We start from the raw sequence: 24,595 nt of genomic DNA, 5'->3' as shown, positions 1-24,595 counted from the left end.
TCAACGGGGTTGGCTCTGCCAGCATCAGAGTTGGACATTGTAGCAGGAGGAGCACTCCTCACTGAATCAGGCCAATATACAGGGGGGGTTCTGAATGCGGTCTCGTGGCCATCTCTACAAGAAATTTTCAGAGACAAAGAGCTTGGCCTTCTCAGGTTCTGCTGGGGAACGATTGGCAATTACTGCATCTAGCGCAACGTGAGCTTCTCCCAGGCCATAGAGGCAGCATTGATGGTCATAACTGATAGAGAAGGATCGCAGGCAGGAGGTGCAGATTTTGAAGCCCAGAATCCTGAGCATAGTCTGGTGACTGCCCAAGAGGCTGGGGGGAGGAAGGAGGCTGAAGGGTTTGCATCAGCCGAGAAACTCCCGATTCCATTTTAAAACTAACGTTAAAACTACTTAAACTATGAAAGATAAAAACTAGTAAAACTGCAGATAAAACTGGTAATTAAATGACAGCTATGATCTTTTCAAAGTGCATCAGAGATGAGGATACCGAAAGTGCCAACCTGGACCATGCGGTGGTGAGAAGGAACTGAAGACGCCGTCAGTTGGCCCCCTTGTTTATTGCCTTGGGCAGAAACACAAGGTGAGTCAGGCACATGAACGGACCAATGGACTCTACTTTCAAATTCTCCAACTCTGGGCACATGCGTAATACTCTGTGGAATACAACAGGGACCATCTCTCAAAGAAGAGTTCTACTTCTCTTTCCCACAAGTTAGCACTGCTGTAATGTAATACTTGGATATTTCAGTTACTTCTTATGGCCTTGGGAGCTTGTCTCCACAGACAGGAAAATGGACCTCTGCCTATCCTTATTAAAATATATAGATATAGATATATTGCTAACAGTTTCAACTGGAAAGGAATGAACAATAACTTTCAGCCCAATGTGAGCAGGAGAAGTAGCTCTGTAATAAATTCAAGATAAATGCATCTGAAAAAGTAACAATTTATGCAGGAACTTTACACAGTGTAACCTCTTGATTTCTGTAGAAATTTTAAAGAGTGACCTGCAGCACCATTAGTAAAATATACAATTAACTCCAAGCTACAGTGAATGTTTTTCCCTGTTATTTTGAAATCATGTCTCAGCAACACCTTTGAAATTTTGCCCATTTATATATGTGTATGTCCAGCCTTATAGTATAGTTGTGTATTATCTAATGCAAAGCATGTCCCGTTAGACGTCTTTGAAATGCTCGTGCTGCATTCGTCATTATAGTTATAGTAGTATGTTGGTTGCAATTTCATGTGTGTAGTTATGAGGCTGCACTATATAATATTCCCAAAGATGTGTCCTCATGTCTTTAAAACATGTTTAAGCAAAACTGAAAAATGAGCAGGAGGTAGTTCACCACATTAAAGCGTGTATAGGATTAACCCAGATCAGCCTTCCAGGAACAAAGGACTGGCCTGGGCAACAACAGAGGATCATTTGGACTCACAAGTGAGTCACCTGCCTCCCATGGTCAGTTTGGAACCATGAGGAGCTAATGCTTACCTGATTCAGGACATGGAGGAGTCCATATAAGGATAGAGTTTGTCACCTAACTCTGGTGGGAGGGAGAAAGGGCGGGGAGAGGAGGACAAAGCCCCAGAGGGGAGAAGGAACATTATAAAAAGGGGAGACACTGGCCATACTCTCTCTCTTCCACCTCCATCTACTAACATCACAAAGCAACAGAAGTACTGACCAGAGGGGAGAGCCTGGCTAAAGGGAAACCAGCCGGCTTGAGGTGAGAATCGCCTAAGTTTGTAAGGTTGATGAAAGTGTTAAGCATAGCTTAGAATGTGTTTTACTTTCGTTTCTTTTGACCAATTCTGACTTATGTTTTGACTTATCACTTAAAATTCTTCTGTAGTTAATAAAATTGTTTGTTTGCTCTATCTGAAAAATACTGAAAAAGCAGTGCGTTTTGTTTGAAGTGTGTTGGAGACTTCACTGGGAATAACAAGGCTGGTGCATATCAATTTCTTTGTCAAACTGACAAACTTATGTGTGTTTACATTGTTCAGTGAGCATAACTGAACATTGTAAAATGGAGGTTCCTTAGGTTGTATCTGAGACTGCGGGTATTAGCTAGTATCATTCTCTTGTATAGTCCAAAGAGTGGCTGACTAGAAGCACTCACTTAGTTGGGAGCAGTTTACATGCTGGAGGTTGTGCATGAACAGCCCAGGAGTGGGGGTTCTCACAGTAGAGCAAAGTAAGATGGGCTCCAGGAGTGGGGGATTGGAGTGACACAGCAATTCCCCAGCCCAGATTACACCAGGGGAACGTCACATTAGAATGATATTCTTTAATTACATGATCACATATTATTTTTCCCCAGGACTTTTTCCTCATTCAGTGCACAAGATAAACACATGGCATAGAATTATGGTTACAGGGATAACCATAAAACTGGCATTTCCTAATTTTCAAAGGGTTGACTTTGCTACCTAAATGTTAATATAGTTTTTGTCTATAATTAAATGCATTGAAAAACCATTCCGAATATGGAACCATGCAAATAATATTAATAGTGGTTCATTCAGATAATTACAGCCCATATCTCTTGTTCCAGTTCCTTGTTACCCACTTCTCCTATGCCCAAGTCAACTTCCCTAGGGCTGCTTTTTGCCCCTTCCTGACCAATGGGAAACTGCATAACAGGGAAAGGAAAGGGTAGCTGTCAAGTCTAGTTCTCTTATTTTCATCCCTTCCCCACCACTATTGATCTCTTGCTCCCCACAACAGAGCAAGAGAGATTCCTTAAGATGTTCTTACAAAAAAGTTGGCACCTATATTGCTTAATACAGTGAAACAGGCAGACTAGTACTATCACTAGACTCAATGGAGTGAAAAGTAGGAATTAAGGCTTGGTCTACACTGAAAAGTTATATCAGCATTGTTACATCAGTCCAGGGTGTGAAAAAACCACACTCCCTAACTGACAGTTATGCCAACAAAACCTACAGTGTGGACACAGCTATGTCAACAAGAAAGTGTGCTTCCTGTTAACATAGCTAACATCTTTCAGGCAGATGGTGTTCCTACACTGATAGAGAAACTTTGTCAGTGCGGGCTGAAACTCTATACCAGAGGGCTATGCCAGCACAGCTAGGCTGGCGTAGCGATATTGATATAGTCTCCGTAGCATAACCTCTGCCTCCTGCAGTTCTCTTCACCAGTCTTCCACTGCATAGCATTGAGTTTATTATATTCTTGTTTTCTACTTATCTACAAAATTAAACTTACAAGCGCTTTTAGTACTTTTCACTTAGCAATGCACAATACAGCAATAAAACAAAATTGGTAATGTGCCAAAATGCAGTGTCCCAGTATTAGGTACATCAGATTTAAAAAAAAAAAAAAAACCACTCTCATTCATTCTCTCCCCTGCTCTTCCTATAATTTTAATTTTTATATTTGGGGCAAGCTGGACTATTTTTTAGATTTATAAAAAATAGAGTCCAGCTCGCCCCCAAAAATAAAACTAGATAATCATACACAACAGTTATAAAGTGTTCCTCCAAGTACCATATAAACATTAATAGCTTCCCACTTAAGAGTTTTTACAAATATCAATTAAAAATCATGTTAACTGAACCGGCATCAACAATTCTCTCTCCTATCTTTCCATCAATTAAATTGAAGTTCTGAAGACAAAACAATTACTATCTTATCCACAAATACAATGTAAATGGAAAGTAATACAGGTAAATCCACTCTAAACCTGAAGCATAAAACTAACCCAGCAGAAGATATCAATTAGAACATATTGGGCATGAAATTATATAAGGAAGGTTGGCATGTGTGCAAATAATAGTATCAATATTCTACAATGCTGTGGTGGATTCAACATGATCTGGGAATCAGAATTAGGATACCGACATGAGACTCTGAATCCCAAGATTAAATCTGTAAAAATAATTAATTCCATAAATAGCATTAACAAAGAGCGAGGAAATTTTAGTAGGAAACATACTGTTTTCCCTAGTACTTACAAATCTTTTAAAAAAAAAACAAAAAACCAAAAAAACAACAACACTGTCCAACAAACACTAGTATTGTAGTCTCTGAGCAGTGACTAGAAGATTTCCAATACCATGCCGTATGACAACTCTAGACGTGGATGTGAATCTCTTTTAGGCCTGCACCCCAATACAAATTCTAGTTTACAAAATTATGGTCCCAATCCTGCAGTCTGATCTTTTAGCACAGAGCCTAGCAGACCTCCATGCTAGTGGATCTGATTACAGGATTAGGACCTATGCAGGTATCACTTTACTGGCCACTGAAATGCAGACCTGTCTGAGGTGGAATGTGAGATGTGATCTTAAACTGTGATGTAAACAGTTAATACCAGGGAAGACAACTGGAACAAGGAAAATATAAATTACCCAAACTGGAATTCAGCTAGGGCATCTATTTTTACAAAAAAGACCCATAGGATCCTGCAGTCTGTGCATACAGTTTCTAGTTTTGGAACAGACAACACGGAAAAACAAATGATGTTTGGAAGAGTTAAATAGTGAAATGTAGCACTGTTTACCAAAAGCCACATTTCCTGAAGCATCCTTATCACACAAAAAATATTCAGTGTAATTTCATGAAATTGATTTTTCTCCATGTCTTATATTTATTGGCTAAATATTTTTATACAATTAAGAAATAAGAAAATCATGACTCAGACAGCTAAATTAAAAATCAACAGGATTTTAAAGCAACCCGAGGTTCATCATTAATTCTCCACATTCAAGGGGAAGTAACTTCACTGGAAAGGTTTTTCTATTGTAATTCGGTTACTCAACAGAAAGCATCCAATTACTTAATTTACCTTTCCACAAATATTATGCAGTACCTTCTAGTTAACATCGATTATTGGTCTTTTTCCTACTCGAAAATACAGATCAGACCAGAAGCGTAGTGGACCATTCCAAAACATCAATAATTATATACGAATCTCCAAATTAAATATTGGCCATATTAATTCAGTATAAATAATTGTACTAAACATTTATTCACTTCCAGTGTTATTTATGCTTGTGATTTTATTGCAAGTCAAATTGTATTTGATATAACTTTTAAAACTCCAGATCCTGGATTCATATTACTAGATGAAAATCTCATCTTCAATTTAAAAAATAAATTTCAAGTCATCATGGCTACAGAGAAAAGTTGGAGAACAAACCCAAAAGAGCTCAAACACCATAAAGCAAACAGACCTAAAAATAGTTTTTCAAAACATTCAGATTCTTAAGCTCATCTTGTGATTTTTTGAGGCCTTATATGATTTTTCAATGCTCCGAGTTGGCAGTGCTGCATTTCTCTATGGGACAAATCTTTAACCCAATATCAGTCAAAGTAGCCAATCTGGCACAAGGCAAATGCATAGGGTGAATTGGGTAGAATGCATCTTATCCCAAGCCTGAACAATGGCACAGCAGCAACTCCAGAACCTGCTACATCACAATAGCTAAAATATCCTGGAACTATTTAAATATTTCTCTGCTCTCCACTCCCTCCTGCCCCCATAGTAGGAAGATTTGTGTCACAGAGGAGCGTATGACCCTGGCTCTCTGCCAACTGCTCTTACCTCCACTTGCTGCACAAGTGACTTGGGTAGAACTGTAAGCTGTACAGGTGGTGCACGCACATCACTCATCCTGCACATCCCTTAGCACATCTGCCGATGATGGCCAGGGGCCATCTGCAGCTGCAGAGAAGGTGGCTGGATTTGACTCCATATGAATAACTACTACAGTTGGAAACACCCAACAGTGTAATTAAGTGGGACATGTTTGCTTTTCCTTGACTGACAGAGTCAATATATTGTGGCATAAACTCTAATGTAGAGACCAAGTTGCTGGGTAAACTTATACAGAAAAAGAGTAAAAAGAAAATGGAGTTTACTAGGCTTCCATATAAAGGGGAAAGGAAAAAAAGTTAGCTAAGGTTACCATAAATAGACCAATAATAGGGTCACTAATGAGCTCTGAATCAGAGCTAGCCCCTTTTCTCCTCATATTTAGAGTTTATATCCTACTTTCTGTGCTAACTACTGCACCTGGGCCTTCAATAAAGCTAGACTTTTGGCTAATCTGGCTTTCCAGTCATCAGCTTGGTACCATCAACACTAGCTGTTTAAAAGGAGCATGCATTTACCTATTTGTCCTTTTTCTAGTTTTCTGGGAAGGATAGAAAGAAGGCTGCTACCATTAACAAAAAGAGGTTACTGTCTTTCACACTTCATTTTTAATCACACCCACTCACATGCTATCATGCAAAACAAGAAATCCCAAGAAAGAACTACAGAAACTCAGGGAAAATACAAATAAAAAGCCTACCAAAGAGGCACATCCTGCCAAAAACATATTTTCTTCAATACACAATATACTCCTGAGGGAATTCTCACCACTGCGCATATGCAGAATTCATGTCCCCTGCAGATCCCCCCCCCCCCCCTTGCAGAAAATACTGCTGGAGAGGCACAGCACTTCACTCACCAGAGACTGCTATAGCGCCAGACTGGAAGGCAGCTGGCTTAGCAGCCGTAGCAGCCAGCAGCCAATAGAGAGGAGAGACTGTTCCTCACAATGCTCTGCCCATGGAGCCAGGTGAGGAGGCATGGGATGGGGGGGCGGGAAGAGGAGACAGAAAAGCACACAGGGCTGCTGTTAGGAGTCACACACTGGGGTTCAGAAGGGCTGGTGGGGGGACAGACTGGGGCAGGGGCCAAATAGGAGTGGGGGTGCAGGGCCACATGGGGATAGGGGAGGTAGGTGCAGGGCATCGTGGAGCTGTGGTGGCTGAGTGGGGGTACAGGGGCAGATGTGCCTGACTGAATGGGACAGGCTAGTGGTCAGCCAGGGTTTGCATGGGAGAGGATCCCCAACAATCTCTCCCCCCAAAAAACTTGCTCCATACTTCTCCCACCCACACCCAACCACCTTTCAGGTTCACTCCCAGGCTCCTTCCCAGCAATTACTTCCCTCTCCCTCAGCACCTCCGTTACCCTGAACTTCCCCAAGTCTTTGCACCGGGGCATGGGAAATATGTTTCTGTATTGTAGTTTAAATCAGTTACTCAAAGTTCTGTATTAATATGCCTAGTAAGGAATCTCTCTGTAAAAACCATTTCCTGAATCTTGTTTGTTGTCTGTATTGTTACGGGCATACTTGCTGATAGGTATTTGGAAATAAAATTACGAAAACAATTAAAACTGGCATGAATATACTGTATTATTTTGACAAAATATGCAGAATTTTAAAAGATTGTGTGCAAAATTTTTAATTTTTTGGCACAGCATTCCCCCAGGAGTAACTATAACAGAAGTACAATCTGCTGTAAGGTAAATACAATTACAAGTCACTCAAAACTATTAAAACTATTACCTGATCGATGATGGAATTGAGTGTAGTAAGCAAAGCAAATCCACGACCTTGAACAAGGTATTCTCCAAGTGCTGCCATATGAGTTTCTTCCTCTTCCTGCTCCCTGGCCTCCACCCTCTGGACCACAGCATTGCAGAGACAATTGACATCTGTCAAAAATTCACGTGCCAGCGAGTTACTGGCACTGCTCATGTCTGAGCTGAAAATACAAAGAGAAAAATACAGAAATGAAGTGTATTAAATTGTATCCTTTAAAAAGTTTAAGTTCTGTAGTGTCCAGACAACATAGTTAGAAATTGATTAAGTCAGAGGAAAATCAGATGTCCCATGATGCAAGATTCTTTTAATGTCTAAATACATTTAGTTTGAATTCACAATATTCATCTTCTTATACTCTGTAAAGTATTTATGCGTACTGTACATGTAGGCTGGGATTTTTCAAAGATGAAAGGGAGCTAAATGCCCAAATCCTATTGAATTTCAACAGGATATGGGCATCTAGCTCCGCCAATGGTTTTGAAAATCCCAGCAACATTGCACAAGTGTTTACATAGTAAAGTGACTCCAGTACCTTTCCCAAGATTAAGCTGGCTTTATTTTCAAAAGTATCAAGAAACTTTTAAAAACCATAAGTAAATTAAATCAAAACTAAGATTTAGAAATTGAGAAAAAAAATGTTTTAAATAAAATTTAATATTAAATTGTCGATCTACCTACATTGACAGTGGCCCTTTTAATTAAATGAATGATTGAAATAAATATTCACTAATAATATATGTTCCTCAAAGTCTGATTCTACTTGGGAGAAAACTCAAATGCAGTAGAATAAGATTACTTTCAATTTTTCACATTATATGGCCAAACATTTGAATTTCACTTCAAAATAAATGCAGTATTTGGACACACTGTATTTTTTTTAAATTAAATACAACAAGTACGGAACCATGGAAATGTTTCTTTTATGTCCTCCCCTCCCCATTACTCCAGTGGAATCAAGTTCCTTTTCTTCTCATAAATAATATTTTGGCAATATTGCTAGTTGGCCAGCAACACACACTGGCAATTTGAAATGAACAGGAAGGAAAAATGGAAGCACACAAACGTAAATTATGAAAGATCAAAAATTATTTATGCTACTAAGAAAGGCTTAGTGAAAGTGGCATGAAACAGTGGTTTTAACTAGAGAAATAAGGGGTGCACAAGAATGCACAAAAAGTGAAGAGCATATATGCATTACAACTCAGGTCTGTTACTGCTACAAGACTATATAGAAGAACCAAAAATAAATTTTAAAAAAGAATAAGATACAAGGCTGGTAAGAGATCAGGCCCATTTGCCTCCCTTCACACCAACAAATAGGAGCAAGGATCGCTAGGGCTGCTTAACTCCATTCTTTAAAATAGTTGTATTAATGTTGCTGAAATGGAGGAAAATCCCTGTGCAATCATTATATCAAATATTTATCTTCTTAAAATAATTTTAACACAAGCCTACAATCATTTTGGGATTAAGAAGTTATCAGATACACAAAATCTCATCATGTGAAAGCCGTGATCACTACTACATCTTCCACAGAAAGTTATCATTTGCATGAACAACTTTTCATCATAGCAATAAAACTGTACTCTTTAAGAGTGCAGTGTCTGTAACATTGGACATATTGATATTTAAGTGTTTGGTCATGGAGAAGTAATCGTGGCCAATACACTATCAGAATGAGGTGCTGGCAGGGTGGTTAAGACGCATGAAAAAAACTGGAGTCCATGACCAATCATTGCAACTTATGGTACAGGCAGGAGCTAAAAGCACTACAAAAACTAAGCCTTCAGCCCTGCACAGGGGAAAAGAGGAAAAAAAGAATGCTTTGTGACCAGAAAGGGGCTAAGGCTGACGAGAGGTATTTGGAAGAAAAACGATGTGAAGATGTCAAAAGACTTAAGGAAAGAGAGAGAGAAAAACTTGAACACAGATGAAAACAGAGACTAGCAGAAGTAAGTGATGTTTGGATAGGGATAGACCTACACACAAAATCAGAGTGGAAGCAAAACGAACAATTTTATTGTAGTGGTGAATGTAGCTTTGATCCAGCAAGGCCTTTGAAGTGCATGCATAACTGTGGGAACAGAATTATAACATGGCGTTTGCCACGCCACTATATCCATGCCACCCTAGAAGCAGCATGGGGAAGGTTGACTCAGCAGTACAACCGCACATCCCACACGTACCTGGTCAGCCTCTGCCCGGGAAGATCATGAACACCTGGTTGGCTAAACACTGAGCCATGACCTTAAAAGGTCATGCAGCAAATAGCCACCAATGGAGCTTAGCCCTGCTGACCGCGGGAAACTATAAAAGTTTAAACCCATGTAGCAGAAGGCGGAGAGAAACTGAACCCCACCTGGCACTCTGTGTTTCTCCTGGGTGTGTCGGTTTGGTGGGCTGACGTATCTTCCCTGGCTTGCTTCGCTGTGAACTGATCATCCACAGCGGCTCTCCCCCGCTTGCAGAATTTAAAGCAAACGCGAACTGAAACTGGCCAACGTAATGTATCCTTGCTTAATCTTTGTAAGTATAATCTCTTTGTAGTTTGTTACTTGTTAATTGAACACTGTTGTTTGCTACTTGTGAATTGCTACTTGTTACTTGTTGTTTGTCAATCAGATATTGTTACTTGTTAGCTGCTGGCTCTCAGCTGTTAGCTGTTGTTGATTGTAAGTTTCACAGACCCCCCTGTAATTGGCGCATTTTATACCTTTCGCGCAAGGGGGGTTCTTTTCCACCTTTCCTATCTTTTGATTAAAATAAAATCTTTTAGTCAAAGAAAGTAAGCCTCATCACTACCTCATTAACCTCCTGTATCCTACAAACGGACCTTTCCCCTGCACTGTTTGTTTCTGATTTCACACATAACTTTAAGCATGAGTAGTCACACTGACTTCAATAACACTACTCATGTGCTTAAAAGTTAAGCATGCAGTTAAGTACTTTGCTAGATCAGGGCTTATTTGAGGTTTTCAGCCATCAGTCCAATGTATGATGGAACTTGCAACTAAGAGAAACTCAGAAATGAACTCTTCCTTGTAAGAGTTTTCAGTCTCCCCATTTGAAAGAGGGAAGTGAGAGGGGAGTGTTGCCTCCACACACAAAATGAACTAAAATTAGAGGCATCAACACTGTATGCTACAATGTATTTATCTTAGCTGTTGCCAACTATAACTCATGCAAATGCTGCCAATGAAAATGTTATGCACACCCATTACATTGTAGAAATAAATATTCATGATGTGTAAAAGCAAATAGTAACTGCTACTTACCAACTTTTTCTTTTTTAAATACAGCTTCTAACACATTTATCTTCTTTTTAATAAGGAAAAAAATAAATCAATTCTGGGAATATTTCCTTAAAGTTTAATCTGTAAAACAAGAGAAATGTCTGTAAATCACAATGTCTTAAAAAAAATCTGTGATATGCTATTTTCTAATTTTGAAGTTAATGAAGTTTAAATGTAGTTTTTCATGAACTTATGAAATTAATCAAAAAATCCTTAAGTCTTTTGAGTGTTAGGACAGAGGATTGACTCAATCTAAAGTTTTATCATTCTGGTAACAGGAAATAAAGGTTATGCATATAAGACAAGTTAATAAGATCAACACTAGTGTAGTTCAAATATTTCAAAGCAAATTGTTGACAAGTAATGCAGGAGTGATCCCAAAATTATCAGAGTAGACATTGTTTGAATGTATACACACATTACTTTCTGAGCATTAACACCTGTGAATACAAGTGAGGAGCAGATATTAGAAGCAATGAATTATGCAGACCAATGTAAATGCTTCAGAAGTGCATGCACAGGTGAAAGAACTCACAAAACTGAATGCAAAAGATGGAGGTCCCTTATTTGGGTGCTACCACAATACAAAAGATATCCAATATCTAGGGGCCTAAATATAGAAAAAAGGAATTCATAAACTTAGGAAGGATAAGCAGTTAAATTAAAATCATTGCCAGGCTGACAATCATTATTACAATACAACTGACAAAGTGGGAAAGACAATACCCTAGTTGAGATGAAAATAAGTGCTATGCTTAGACAGGAAGAAGCATGCGGTATCCAAGACAATCTTATCTTTGTGGAGACGGTACAAAGGTGGCTGGGAAAAAAGGGATCCAACTTGTGATTCATAGCAGACTAACTAGGAGAACAAGCTTAGGAAAAAGCTTGCTCAAAAACAAGGACCAGGATGAAGCTCCAGATGTCTCATATGACATATCAGACAGCCCTGTCATGTTTCCCTGTAGTCTATCTAGGCTGCAATGTTGACCTTCAGTAGTTTCGCCAGCTTCAGGCGGCTATCTACCCCATCACTTGTTGAGACAGGGGAGTGGAGCAAAGTCAGTGGCTCTCACCTGTGAAGAAAATCACACATGGAGATACACAAACCTTGGCAGCTCTGGACATAGCTATACCGCAGCTGGTTATAAACTTTAGAGCAAATATACTAAATCAGAACATTTAAAATAGGGTGCATGACTCCCGTTTAACTGAAATATTAATTTAACTTATAGGTAAATGCCATATTTTCAAGGCTGTCCACTAATTTTGGGTGGACCATTTTAGCATCCTGCTCAATACGCAAAATCTCATTCTTCAGAGATGTTCAGCACCCTCAACTCCAGTTGACATCAATGTGAGCACAAGTTGTCCACATCTCTTGGAGGAGGCGGCAGGGGGAGGTGGCAAACCCTAGAGGTGCCAAGTTGAGTACCCAAAAAAACACATTTCTATAAAATCAGAATTAGTTCATAAAAAAGGGAGAGGAGCTAGATTCATAATCATTCACAGTTCATTCAATTGAACAGCTCAGCCAACTCTGGGGTTGGCCGTTGTACATGGGTTTGTTACAGAATATAATGATATATTGCTTTCCTTAATGTAGCAGTCTTCAAGAACTTCACATCTTCAGGTTTCCCATATTTCACCACATTGTTATTAGAGATTTCTTAAACCCAATAGATAGAGGGCATTAAAAACCTTACTATATCTAACACTGTGGAACATGTAGGTTCTTAAAACATCTCATCGCAAAGCTAAGCTACTGAAAGATGTCACTACATTTTGGCAATACTAATGGAGAAAGAGTGTTAACCTTATGATTTCCTTACTAATTTATACAGAGCCAGATAGTTTTAAGAGCTCTCTTTTTTATGTGTTTAATTATATATATACACATCATTTTTTCCCAGTTTTATCACATTTGTAAACTACTAATGCCATGTACATTTAGACAAGTACTTACACCCTTAACCAATTTTACCCTATTTGTGCCATTAAATCATAATGTTGAATTTATTACTGTCACGCTATCCGGAATGGCTCACTACTATAAGTGCCAACCTCAGGGTAGACTGTCAAAAAGCAGGGCAGAAATCCCAACCTGGTTGAATGTTCCATAATTAGATTTCACCAATGCAGTAACAAGCGTGAATTTCTAAGGCACTATTACTATCTTTCCATGGAGTCACAGACAGTACCATTGGGCATTCCAGTTTATCTTGCCACCCAAGCAAGCTGGATGTGACAGATGGTCACTATAGACCAAAAAAACCGACAAACCCCCAACAAAATTCAGGTTATTCCTAGTCCCAAAAAAGACCTGTCACATATCCTAGGACATTTGTCATGACTGTAGCCAATCCTGTAATAAACTAACCAAAAGATTTATTAACTAAGAAAAAAAAAAAAAAGACATTTACAAGGTTAAAACAGGACACACACACACGAGTTACAATGTTAGATTTAAAAAGATAATATAAATTATAATAAGGAGCTCTATGTGTCCTTTAGGGCTGACCCATGCCAAGCAGCATGGGGATCTCTTGCTTACATTTAAGAATTTTTGCCCCTCAGAGTCCAGACAGCATAAAGAGACAAAATTTCTCCTTTTCAGGGATTTTATTTAACTGCTTCACCCCAGATTCCAAGCTGATGGGATGAGTTCATGCACAGGCATTCCTAACTGCTTCCAGGAAAGGGAGGCAATCAACAAGGTCTCTGTCCTTCGATGCTACACAATGCTTCATTTGCCTTCAATGCCATTTTGTGTGCAGGACAAGCACTTTGCCTTAATTAACGCTTATTTTCCTATTTGGGGAGTTACATAATTACAGAGGTTTACAAGGCAAACAATAAATAACTTTATACCATGTGATACAGATATAAGGATTAATACATGCAGCATCCTACAAGTATTCCATAAAATGTAAACACTAAACACATTTCTAATATCTATTTTAACTATACTAACAGCAGGTAAGACAGACTGACTTTCAGCTACGCATTTGTCAGGTGTTTAGTGATGCCCTGGGCCTTGGCAAAAACTGTCAGTTGGTCTGCCAGCATCATAATTACATCAAACACGTTCTTGGAAACTCAATGTCAAACATGATCATAACTTCATTATAGCTTAGGCTTTATGGAAAGCCACCTTTAGCATGCCTTAAAATCTCTAATAGTAGCCAGGAGAAAAAAATAGCCAAGTAGTTTTCTGTAAAAATGCCTTCCTCCGCTTTCCTGTTGTTCAATCTGGCAATTTAAGCACTCGATAAGACATGTAAGTGCCTTTAAGATTGATAATGAACGATTTCCCACTGCGATACTGTAGTGCTAGCATACACTGCATACAGCTAAAGCTATGCTAACCAACACAGACTTATATAGTATATTAGACACCTTCTCTTCCTCTTGCGGATTGTAGCATTGATACTGCTCCCTGCCTGACACTTCCTCTTATTCTGAGGTAGCAAGCAAGCAAGCAAACTAATATGATTAAGAAAAAGTATGTAAAAAGTACCAAGAAGCAGCCCTGCAAACATCCAATATCAAAACATCACTGAAGAATGCTATCAACATTGCCTGGGATCTTGTTGAATTGGCCCACAACCTCTCTGGAGGCAAGGTCTGTGCTACCTCATAAGATGCTGAAATACAAGATGTTATCCATGTCAAAAATGTTTGTGGAGAGACTGCCTGCTGAGGTGTTGTCTGTTTCAGGTAAAAATAACAAGCACCACCTCACTTCCAGTGTTGGAAGCCACAGTTCATCTGTGTTGGCATTCGGTTTAGGGAAAATTGCTAGTAAGAAAAGTCACCTGATTAAGGTGAAACTATTTTGAACAAAAACTTTGGGTGTAGTTGTAGAACCATCTTGTCCTGGGGGGGGGGGGGGGGGGGGGGGGGGGGGGGGGGGCTATGTGTACGGGGTTTCTGCCATTAAGGCCTGCAGCTTGCTTACTCTCCTTACTGGATGTTATAACAACAAGGAAGGCTGTCTTCTGGTACAACATGGACAAAGGGCAGGCTTCTAGAGACTTAAACAGTGGTCCCATAAGGGCAACAAAAACAGTATTAAGGTCCCACCAGAGAACTGGCTATTTGACAAGAAGTTGGAGACAAATTACTCCTCCAGGGTAGTGAGATGTGAGAGTTAGAGAAAAATGACTTCCTTTGAATGAGTGGATGAAATGCCAAGATCGCTGCCAACTGAACTCTCAATGAACTGAGCGAGAGGCCATAAGACTGAAGGTGTTGCAGGTAGTCCTAAATGTTGTGGATACAAGCCAACATCAGCAGAACCTGTCCAGCTAAAGACCAAACTACAAATCTATTTCTTTTGGCCAAATAAGTTGCCCTAGTAAAGGACTTCTTATTATTAAGTAACACATGCCCAACAGCCTCCAAATCTAGTTCGTCTTTATTCAGCCATGCAGCATCCATGCTGTGAGGTGCAGAGTGTTGAGTGCAAGATGCAACATGCGACTGTGATGTTGAGTCAGTAAGTTGGGATAAGGTTACTGTTTTCATATAAAATTTAAAGACTATTCAATTCCCACTACACCTTTCCAATATACTTCCTTTGTGCTACTGGAAGCTTTACAACCAATTCAAGTTTTTTACTCCATGTTCCCCGCAGATTTCTTTGCTTCTCCACAGAAAGATTATTTTGACAAGGATGCAAAGGGAAGGTGCAAGAGCAGTCATGTGCCCCTCTTCAGCTGTGGGGGCACATGGTTTCAGGTGCCAAGAGCAGCCAGTGGAGAGATAAATCACTGGGGGGGGGGGGGGGGAAGGGCCGGGCTGGGGATGCCCTAGCCAATGGTTCCTACCCTAGTAAGGCTCAACTGCTAGTCCCAGCTGGGCTGGGGAGGATGGGACTTCCCCTGAAAGGAGTGGCTGGGGCCCGACCCACCCCCAGAAACTTCCCTTGGCTGCAGGAAGCTCCAAACCCCTTACCCCTCCTTCCTGCCCCCATCGCTCCTCAGCCACGGGGGACGGAGTCACTGTGTGGGGAGCTGCTCCCCCATCCACCCAACCCCCATGCATCTGGACCCCTCCCCCAGACTCGACCTGCTGAGCCTCATGCCCCCACCCAGAACCCCCACCCTGCTGAGCCTCACCCTACGCATCTGGAGTCCTTGCACCCAGACCCTTCCTTCCCACTGAGTCTCACCCCCTTGCATCCAGACCCCCATGCCCCTGCTGAGCCCCAACCACCAACACTTGGACCCCACTGCAGAGTCCCATTGCCCCTGCACCTGAAATCCTCCAAGCCCTTGTGCATCCAGATCCCTCCCGCACCTGGACCCCCGCACCAAACCATCTGCACCCTGACTGCCCCACACAGAACCCTCTCACCCCACACCTTGATCTCCCCTCCCCCACCCTAAAACCCCTCCACACTTGGATACTGCCAGGCTGAGCCTGCCTGTCCACACCTGGTGCATCTGGCAAGGAGGGACAGCGCCCCAGAGTGTTTCTGGGTAGGCCCAGCCCTTGTGCTATGTCAGGGCCAGCTGCAGCCTCACCACCAAATCTGTGTCCCTGGGAAGTGGGGGGTGTGGGCTGCAGGGTGATCTCCCACCTCAGTGCAGCCAGTGGCCTGTGCTCCACTGCCATGCAGGAGCTTCCATATTTATTTATTGCCAAAAATATTGCAGAATTTTAAAATATTGTGTGCAGAATTTTTACTTCTTTGGGGGCAGAATTCCCTCAGGAGTAGTCTTTACTGGGACTCCTGGAGATATATTAAATCTCCTAACTAAGGTTAATCAACAAATTTTGCTGTGTAAGGCACAATAGACCCTACTGAAGACATCTGCAGCCACAAAACACCAGAACATGCAAGGTTTCTCATGTCCTGACTGCCCATGTTACTAAACAATATGGCAAGATATTCAAGGTTTAACATGGCAAGTAGCTGTGACTGAGAGTAAGATCTATAAAGAAAAATAAAATTAGGGAAGGTTTTCCCAGACAAGACAGTCTTCCCCTATCACTGCACATTGAAAATATACTTCGTTATTGGCCAAGCTCAAATGTAATTTCAAGATACTAGAAGCATGCATTTAGCAGCCCCCAACCACAACATTTAAAAGTTATTTAACATGGGGTCTGAACATATGCAACAAAACATAAGTTACCCATATATTGCCACTCAAGACGCAGTCATTTTTTGAATTTTTTTTTGCAATAATACATGAAATAGGAGGAAAAGGTTGTAAAAATGTTATACTATACATACAGTGTAGTTTGGATGTTTCTTCCACATATTTGCTTTTTAGTGTAAAAGCTATGTTACTCTATGCCAGCCGTTCAGTAACGCTGTCACTTATACACTCAATACAAACATTTAAAAAGCAAACAAATAGCCTTCTGAAATACCACACTATCTGGGGTCAGATGAAGTTTGCTAAATTATCAAGAATAAAATGAAACTTACTCTGAAATTATATTTTTATAATTCAGTAAAAGGCAAAAAAGCTCCTAATGTTAGGGCATTCAATAGGGCTGTCAATTAATCGCAGTTAACTCAAGCAATTAACTCAAAACAAATTAATTTAATTAAAAAATTAATCATGATGAATTGAAGTTTTAATTGCTCAGTTAAACATAATACCAATTTAAATTTATTATAAATATTTTGGATGTTTTTCTACATTTTAAAATATATTGATTTCAATTACAACACAGAATACAAAGTGTACAGTGCTCACTTTACATTTTACTACAAATATCTGCACTGTAAAAAAGATAAACAAAAGATAGTATTTTTCAATTCACCTCATACAGGTACTGTAGTGCAATTTCTTTATTGTGACAGTGCAGCTTACAAATGTAGATTTTTTTTTGTTACATAACTGCACTCAAAACAATGTAAAACTTCAGAGCCTACAAAGCCCCTCAATCCTATTTCTTGTTCAGCCAATCACTAAGACAAACAAGTTTGTTTACATTTACAGGAGATGCTGGTGACAGGTTCTGCTCAATAATGATCCAAAGCGGTGTGGACTGATGCACATTCATTTTCATCAGAGAGTCAGATGCCACCAACAGAAGGTTGATTTTCTTGCCTAGTGTAACTGTGCATGTTTTTAATTAATTATCTACAGAAATGTAATTCTTTTGAGGCCTACCCGATAAACTCTGCCTCTTTTTGTGACAAGAAGTTCCACAGGTCAGCTGTGCATTACCATAAGTGTTTTGAGACAGAAACAGAGTTCTGTGTGGAGTTAAGAAAAACTGTCACACAAAGAGGAAATACAAAGGTGCAGAAGTAATAAAAAAAGCCTAATAAGTTAAGAGGATGGAAGACTGCTAATCGGAAATGAAATGGTGAATGGTTATAGTGTCATTAAGAAACAAATAATGAGGTCCCAACGTAACAGCATACACACACGTGTAACTGATAGGATATATTCATGCATTCACACTCACAGTTCTGAAAGTAGTAAGAGCTAGATGTTGGTGGATAATAGATTTTTTTCAGTTGGGCCATCAAACTAAAAATATAAAATAAGTCAGAGAAAGTATTTGATTCCAAAAAAATTCAGAATTTGTCAGCAAAGTCTTTTTGGCCAGCAAAACAAGCAAGAAAATCTTATTTCTGAATCTGGCAGAAAGATTTCAATCCACATCTCCTGCCTCTCACTTCAGTCCCTTAAGTTCCAGACTGGACTCAAAATCAGAAGCTAATCATTTATCCAAGTAAAGATTTTAGTACTATACTAAAACAGGAAGTGAATAGTATGATGGAAATTGGCCAAGATTTGAGTTTTTACTGATAGCAATTGGGCTGAGAGGCAAATTACAGAAGAGAGAGACTGTGTATTAACAACAAAGTCAGACACAACAGATAAAAGTTTTGAGGATCTGATTTTAAAGTATTGGAAAACAACTTCTGTAAGGAACAGATGGTATTAAAATACGCAACTTGCAAACTTTCCAACAAAGAGGATGTGTGCAAGTTTGGTCACACAAAGTGTTTTCTAAATATGATAGAAATCAGTGGCTGTCAACAAACAGCTTCTTCAAAAAGCAAACTGTAATCCAAAGATGAACCTGGAGTCCAGAAAGTTTATGACATAGAAAAAAGGAAGATTGAAATTGTGCTTCACTCCCAAATGGGTCCAAATTTGAAATGGAGGAGTAGAGTACATGCTAGATAGTCAAAGAAAAATGGGAGAAAAATACTTAAATGATAACTGCACAAAACTAAAGTTTGCAAGAGGATGTGTTGTGTTGGAGTCTCTCTCATAGAACAGATTGAAAAAAACTTGTTAAATTTCAGAGGGACACAAAATACAAACAAATCCCAATTAATTTTGCCATACCTTCAGACAGATTTCATTTACCCTTAATTTATTCTGCACTGTGTGATAGTGACCATGGTCACAGCAGCGCAGTGGCTAAAAGTCTATAAAAAGGACAATCCAAAGATCTTTTAAATCCTAGTGTGCTGTTCCAGAGCCAGAATCCGGTCATAACTGAAACAAAGACAGGAAGATTTTTCATCCACAAGAGCTAGAAAATTTGGAAGAGATGTGGGAAGATAATTTTTAAAAATTGACGGTGAGATTCTGAAAGCTAAGCAGTATTGCAGGAAATATGGAAAACACTGACCCAGCATACTATATTAATAATATCAGAACTGTGCCCACCATGTAATGTCTAACTTCACATTTTTAACTATATCTGAACAAGTCATGATCTGGAGGACCATACAAGTGTTTCTCTAATTTTAAGAATATACAGTTGGTATCAACCACAGAGAACAGATAACAAGTGAGATATGGAGAAGGTAAAAGAGTTAAAGGTGGTGTCTTGAGGCACTCTTCAGCCTAAGGGACAATAAGAGAATGTAAAAACTGATCCAGAAATTGAACACTAGCAATGAGACAGAGACCAATATGTCAAACAGGAAAGTGAAGTGCTTAGGGGAAACACTGGCATCATGCTTGAGGTATTCAAAAATGACAGAAAAGTGGGTATCCAAAAAAGGAAGAGACATTAAGCGGTTACATAAGAAAGAAGGATAAGAGACCAGAGTTAATGAAGAGGTCATTAACTATGAGGAAAAGTAAAGTTCCGGCAGCTAGAATTAGCAAAGAATTAGGTAGGAAAGTCCACTGTCTCCAGTAATTTGCTGAGAAAGAGAATGAAGACTGGACAGCAGTTAGTAGTTATTTTAGAAACAGATACTGTATCAAATGTCACCTGAGGACTGGTCTACATTACATAGTCTGTAAGCTGCCTTACATCTACTTATGTCAGTATTTACACTACAGCTTTCCTCCAGCTGATGTGTGTGCCCTACTACACCAACATCATAACTCCACCTCCACAAGAGGCAGAAGGCTTAGGTCTGTGTTGTTAGGGCATTGTAGTGTCTGTGTAGATATGTTACTTACATTGGCTGTTGGCTGTCTTGTCAATTTCACAGCTTCAGCTACTCCAGCAAACTGGCAAGGCTGCCCCAAGGCTGCCCAGCTCCCAGCAGAGAATGGGGAAGGGCAGGGGAGCAAGAAACCCTGGACGGCTACCCTCCCGCCCCCGCTTCCCGCAGGGAAAGGAGAGGCAAGAAGCCCTGGGTTGCTTCTCCCGCACCCTCAGCTCCTGGTATGGAACGGGGGGGGGAGGTACCCCATCAGGAGCTTGTGAGGCAACTAGGCTCCCAGCACAGAGCTACCAGCAGAGCTGAGAGACCAGGCTCTCAGCTCCCCAGACTGATTCTCTTAGATCAGTGGAAGCACTCCTCATGAGGACATGCACCACCGCAGTAATTACTGCTGTGGTTGTAAGTTGACCTAATTAGGTCAACTTATGTTTCTTAAGTAGACATACCCTGATTTATTGCCTCACTGAGGCATCCATTTCTCCCAACCCCACACAAAAATCATCCAAATCAGCTTGTAGACTCAGCCTGACCTCCTGGGTTGGAGTGGCAATGAATCCAAACTCTTGCCAGACTTGCACTAGAAAAGCCATCTATATCTGTTTTTACTCTCACAAGGACTGCCCTCTTTCCCCCTCACCCCAAAGTAGAGGATGTTGAGAGTCGGGCCATCACAAGCAAACTAGACTACACTGGCTCCATATTCCTTGAAGCAGCCCTGAAGTTTTTCCTATTTGGACACCAGCAGACTGCTAGCAGCAGCACCTGAAGTTGCTAAAACATGTTTCCCATCTCATTATAGATGGAGCTAAGGAGGAATTAGGCGAACACTAAAACAGCTTATTAGAAAAAGTTTCAAAAATAAGAAGACAAGTGAGTCATTCAGAGATAGCATCATATATTGTAGCACAGAAAGTTATGGCAGTTAGTATACTAGCTCTCAAGATGACTTATCACGCAGTAAGAAAATGAAATTTCCTGACATATGTACAGTCTTGTAGGATTTCTTTAATATTAAACAGATTTATCGAAAAAGGTGCACTTAAAAGTGTCCTAGCATGAACAATTGTAGACAGACAAACAATGTGGCAAAAATAAAGTAGTTATTTTTTGTCTAAAATGAGACTACAGGCATCTCTTCCAGCTGTGTAAAGATAGATTTTTATTATTAAACAGATCTGCTAAGCAACTAATTTGCAAATCAATGTTACTATTTGATTATCGGATGTATTTGTAAAAGTCTCATCAAAGATAAATGGTTCTACAAGAATTTTACCATATTTTAAGAACATGACTTTGCATTTTAAAAGTGTTTTAGATTTATAAAGATATCCTGAAATAATCCATTTTGGAATTTCTTTTGGAGTTGCATGGAATGTCATCTGACTGATCCAAAAATGTAAAGTCAATTTCCTTTTCCCAAAAGAGATTACTCAGTATGAAGGGGTTTGGTTTTTTATGTCAATCAAATGCTTCAGTTTTCAAGAAAAAATGATGTACAGACTATGCATTTCTCATGCACTCAAATCCCTACTGCAGTCAGTGCAAGATTTAGGTGTGCAAGAAATGCAAAAATCAATTCTTGTGTAAGTTATGCTATTCTTTTACACTGAATCATAAGGAGCTCAGTTACACAAAACCTGGGTTGTGTCTTCAGATACTTCAATATTAGGACTTGGTATGCTCTCTCAATTTCTAATTGATACGAGGAAAGGTGATAATGATCTAGATTTCCTTCATTCAACTGTTTTCACTAGTTTAATGCTAGTGGATATGTCTACACCATGATAAAAGACCCACGGCATGGCTGCAGCTTGCACAAGTCAGCTGACTTGGGCTCCAGCTGCAGGGCTACAAAACTGCAGTGTACATGTTCAGGCTAGGGCAGAAGCTTGGGCTCTGAGACTCCAGGAAAGGGGAGGCTCTCAGAGTCTGGGCTCTAGCCCAAGACCATTCTACACTGCAGTTTTATACTCCTGCAGCCCAACTCAGCTGATCCAGGCTCTAAGACTCAATACTGCAGGTTTTTTAAATCAGGGTGTAGACATACCCAATTACTTCACTGAAGTCACTCCGGATTTTTCAGTGAGGGAAGGGAGGAAGAAAAAAAAAATCAAGCTTTAAGTCTTGAAAGATTATACTAATAAACTATGCTCTCAGATTTTCCAGGATTTCTACAATATGCAATTCTGAATAATCTAGAATGATTTTTCCAAGTCGATTTTTCCTTATCATTTTATTAAGCATACTAATCATTTTAAGAGGACATTTAAAGGAAGACAATTCAGTCTTCTATACTTACAGGTCCTTTATCTAATCCTGAACCAATCTAGTTTAGTGTACATAATTTAACCAAATTAGTCAATTTTTGCATTATACAGATATAGCTTGATTTAATATTACTTATTCATTCAAGAACGTCCAGCAGTTCTCTCATTACCGCTGAGGTGGGAATTGATCAGAGTCAATCTACTTCTTAAGTATAAAGAGGTTTGCCCAAGACAGAAATTCAAAATTTGTGCAGTGTAGCTATTTAATCCACACTTGTTTGTTTCGACCTCTTTGTCTCTTCAAAACTGAAACTTTGCACTTTTGGATGCATCATAAAACCCAAGCGAGAGAAGAGCAAGAACATCTGTATACATGATCACTTTTAAGAACATAAAAGCAATGTTTTTATTTTAATTAAAGATATCTTTAGCAAGAGTGTACCAAGATGACTACAGATTTTCTATTGAACCTTTTAGACATGTTTTTTTTTTATTATTAAGAGTTATGCAAGATGCAAAATAAAAGCAAACCATCCCTGAAGAGCTTAAAAACCTAGAAAACAGGGACACAGACAGAGAATTGTTATGTGTATTTAAAATAAGTTTAAAATTATTCTTTTGTAACTAATGTATTTAATAATAGTATGGAGAGGGAATATGTTCAGGACTTGAAAAATCCACTCCCCCATGGTATTCAGAAAACTTACCTTGGTGTGTAATTCATTTTCTATAAAAAGTAAGCTTTCATTTAGTAAATGCAAGTTTCCAATACTGATGGTTGCAAGGACAATGCTTGTGTATGTAAACTGATACAGTGTTACCTTCCTGATTCCCAGAAAAAGCTTCAGTGCCTCTGATGTTTGCAGATTTGCTGAAATACAACAGCATTAAAGTAACATAACTCTGCATCAGTTTCATTGCTACTATTCAGAATTGTGCAACCAGCATTGTAATTGTCAAGAATCATCATGTTAACTGCACATGACAGTTGCTGCTTGGGAAAGCTCAAAGGGCTTGTCTTCACTTCAAAGTTAACTTGAGCATTGCCCCTACTTAGAGACTGAGCCACCCATAAAAACCCTTAACTTCAGGTAGGTAGTGCTTTTAGTTCCAGATTGCCGGCTCATCCCAGAGGCGGGGAACAAGTAAGGGTATGCCAACTTTGCAATTAAAAATCTGCAGCTGGCCAGTGCCAAATGACTCAGACTAAGGGGCTATTTAATTGTGATGTAGATGTTCAGAATCAGACTGCAGCCCGCACTTACACCAATATTTTCCCTTGGGTTAGTATTTTGCTTTATTTAGTCCACACATGAGTAAAAGGTTGTTTCACAGCTTGTTACCCCTATTGTCAATTAACTACTGTTGGTACAGTGCTTTAAACATGTCAGTTATTATACACAAACTACTATAGTAACATATACAGATATTCAGATAATTTAACTGAAAGTGTGACTATGGCTTGGTCTACGCTTACCCCAGCGATTCAGTGGCAGTCAACGGGAGTTACGCAAACTACGCAGAAAACTTGTGGAACTCCCGTCAACTGCTCTGCTTCTCTTCTGTGCGCCGTCTTCACTGCACTGCACCACTTGCAGGGGTGGATTAACAGCATCGACTTCTGGATCAACTGAGCGGGTCTTCACTAACCGTTCAGTTGATCCAGATAAGTTGATCTGATGGGGGCGACTTTGCCACCATCAGTGTAGACATAGCCTATATCTTCAGTAATTTTGATCTTTCTAATCAAATCTTTTTAGGTTTAATAAACATTGAGACTGGGAATGAACGTGTGTGTGAGTTAGTTTAAAATATCATCCTCTTGCCATCATGATGAATAAACTAAATGCCATAGAGATTTTATTTCTAATGTTTACCCCATTCTACCAAAATTAGTATTTTAATACATACACCAAATTAAAGTGGAATTAAATGCTTGGTCAAAGAAGTCTCTCAGATGTACAGTGGCCACCATTCAAGAAATCAACATTTGTCAAAAGTTACTATAAAATATCTGATATGCCAGTTATTTACTATTCTATATACAGCAGATTTACAGACATATCCCAGTTGCTACGATGTGACAGCTGTTGGTAAATGCTGCCTTTCAAAACTACTATTACTGAATGTCTATATTAACTCCCTACTAAATCCAGACAATTGCATTATTATAGGTGGGAGATGACAGCCTGTTATCAAGACTGCCT

The 24,595-nt window shown here is 39.5% G+C and overlaps 1 protein-coding gene across 6 annotated transcripts in view; it reads right to left on the bottom strand.

Annotated features, from left to right (window-relative positions):
* Positions 1-24,595, bottom strand: part of LYST (lysosomal trafficking regulator) — a 164,146-nt gene that overhangs the window by 124,892 nt on the left and 14,659 nt on the right. For all 6 annotated transcript variants that reach the window (XM_067535985.1, XM_067535988.1, XM_067535987.1 and 3 more), the window contains exons 2-3: positions 10,704-10,802; positions 7,390-7,588 (exon numbers count right to left, since the gene is read on the bottom strand). In XM_067535985.1, coding sequence (XP_067392086.1) covers positions 7,390-7,581 — 192 coding nt within the window. In that variant the 5' untranslated portion in view covers positions 7,582-7,588; positions 10,704-10,802. The remainder of the gene's footprint in view (positions 1-7,389; positions 7,589-10,703; positions 10,803-24,595) is intronic.

Source organism: Emydura macquarii, unplaced genomic scaffold (genome assembly GCF_026122565.2).
Source record: "Emydura macquarii macquarii isolate MOO-44397 ecotype Brisbane River unplaced genomic scaffold, CSIRO-AGI_Emac_v2 contig_3517, whole genome shotgun sequence".
Classification (NCBI taxonomy): Eukaryota; Metazoa; Chordata; order Testudines; family Chelidae; genus Emydura; species Emydura macquarii.
This window is presented reverse-complemented; position numbering and strand designations above follow the sequence as displayed.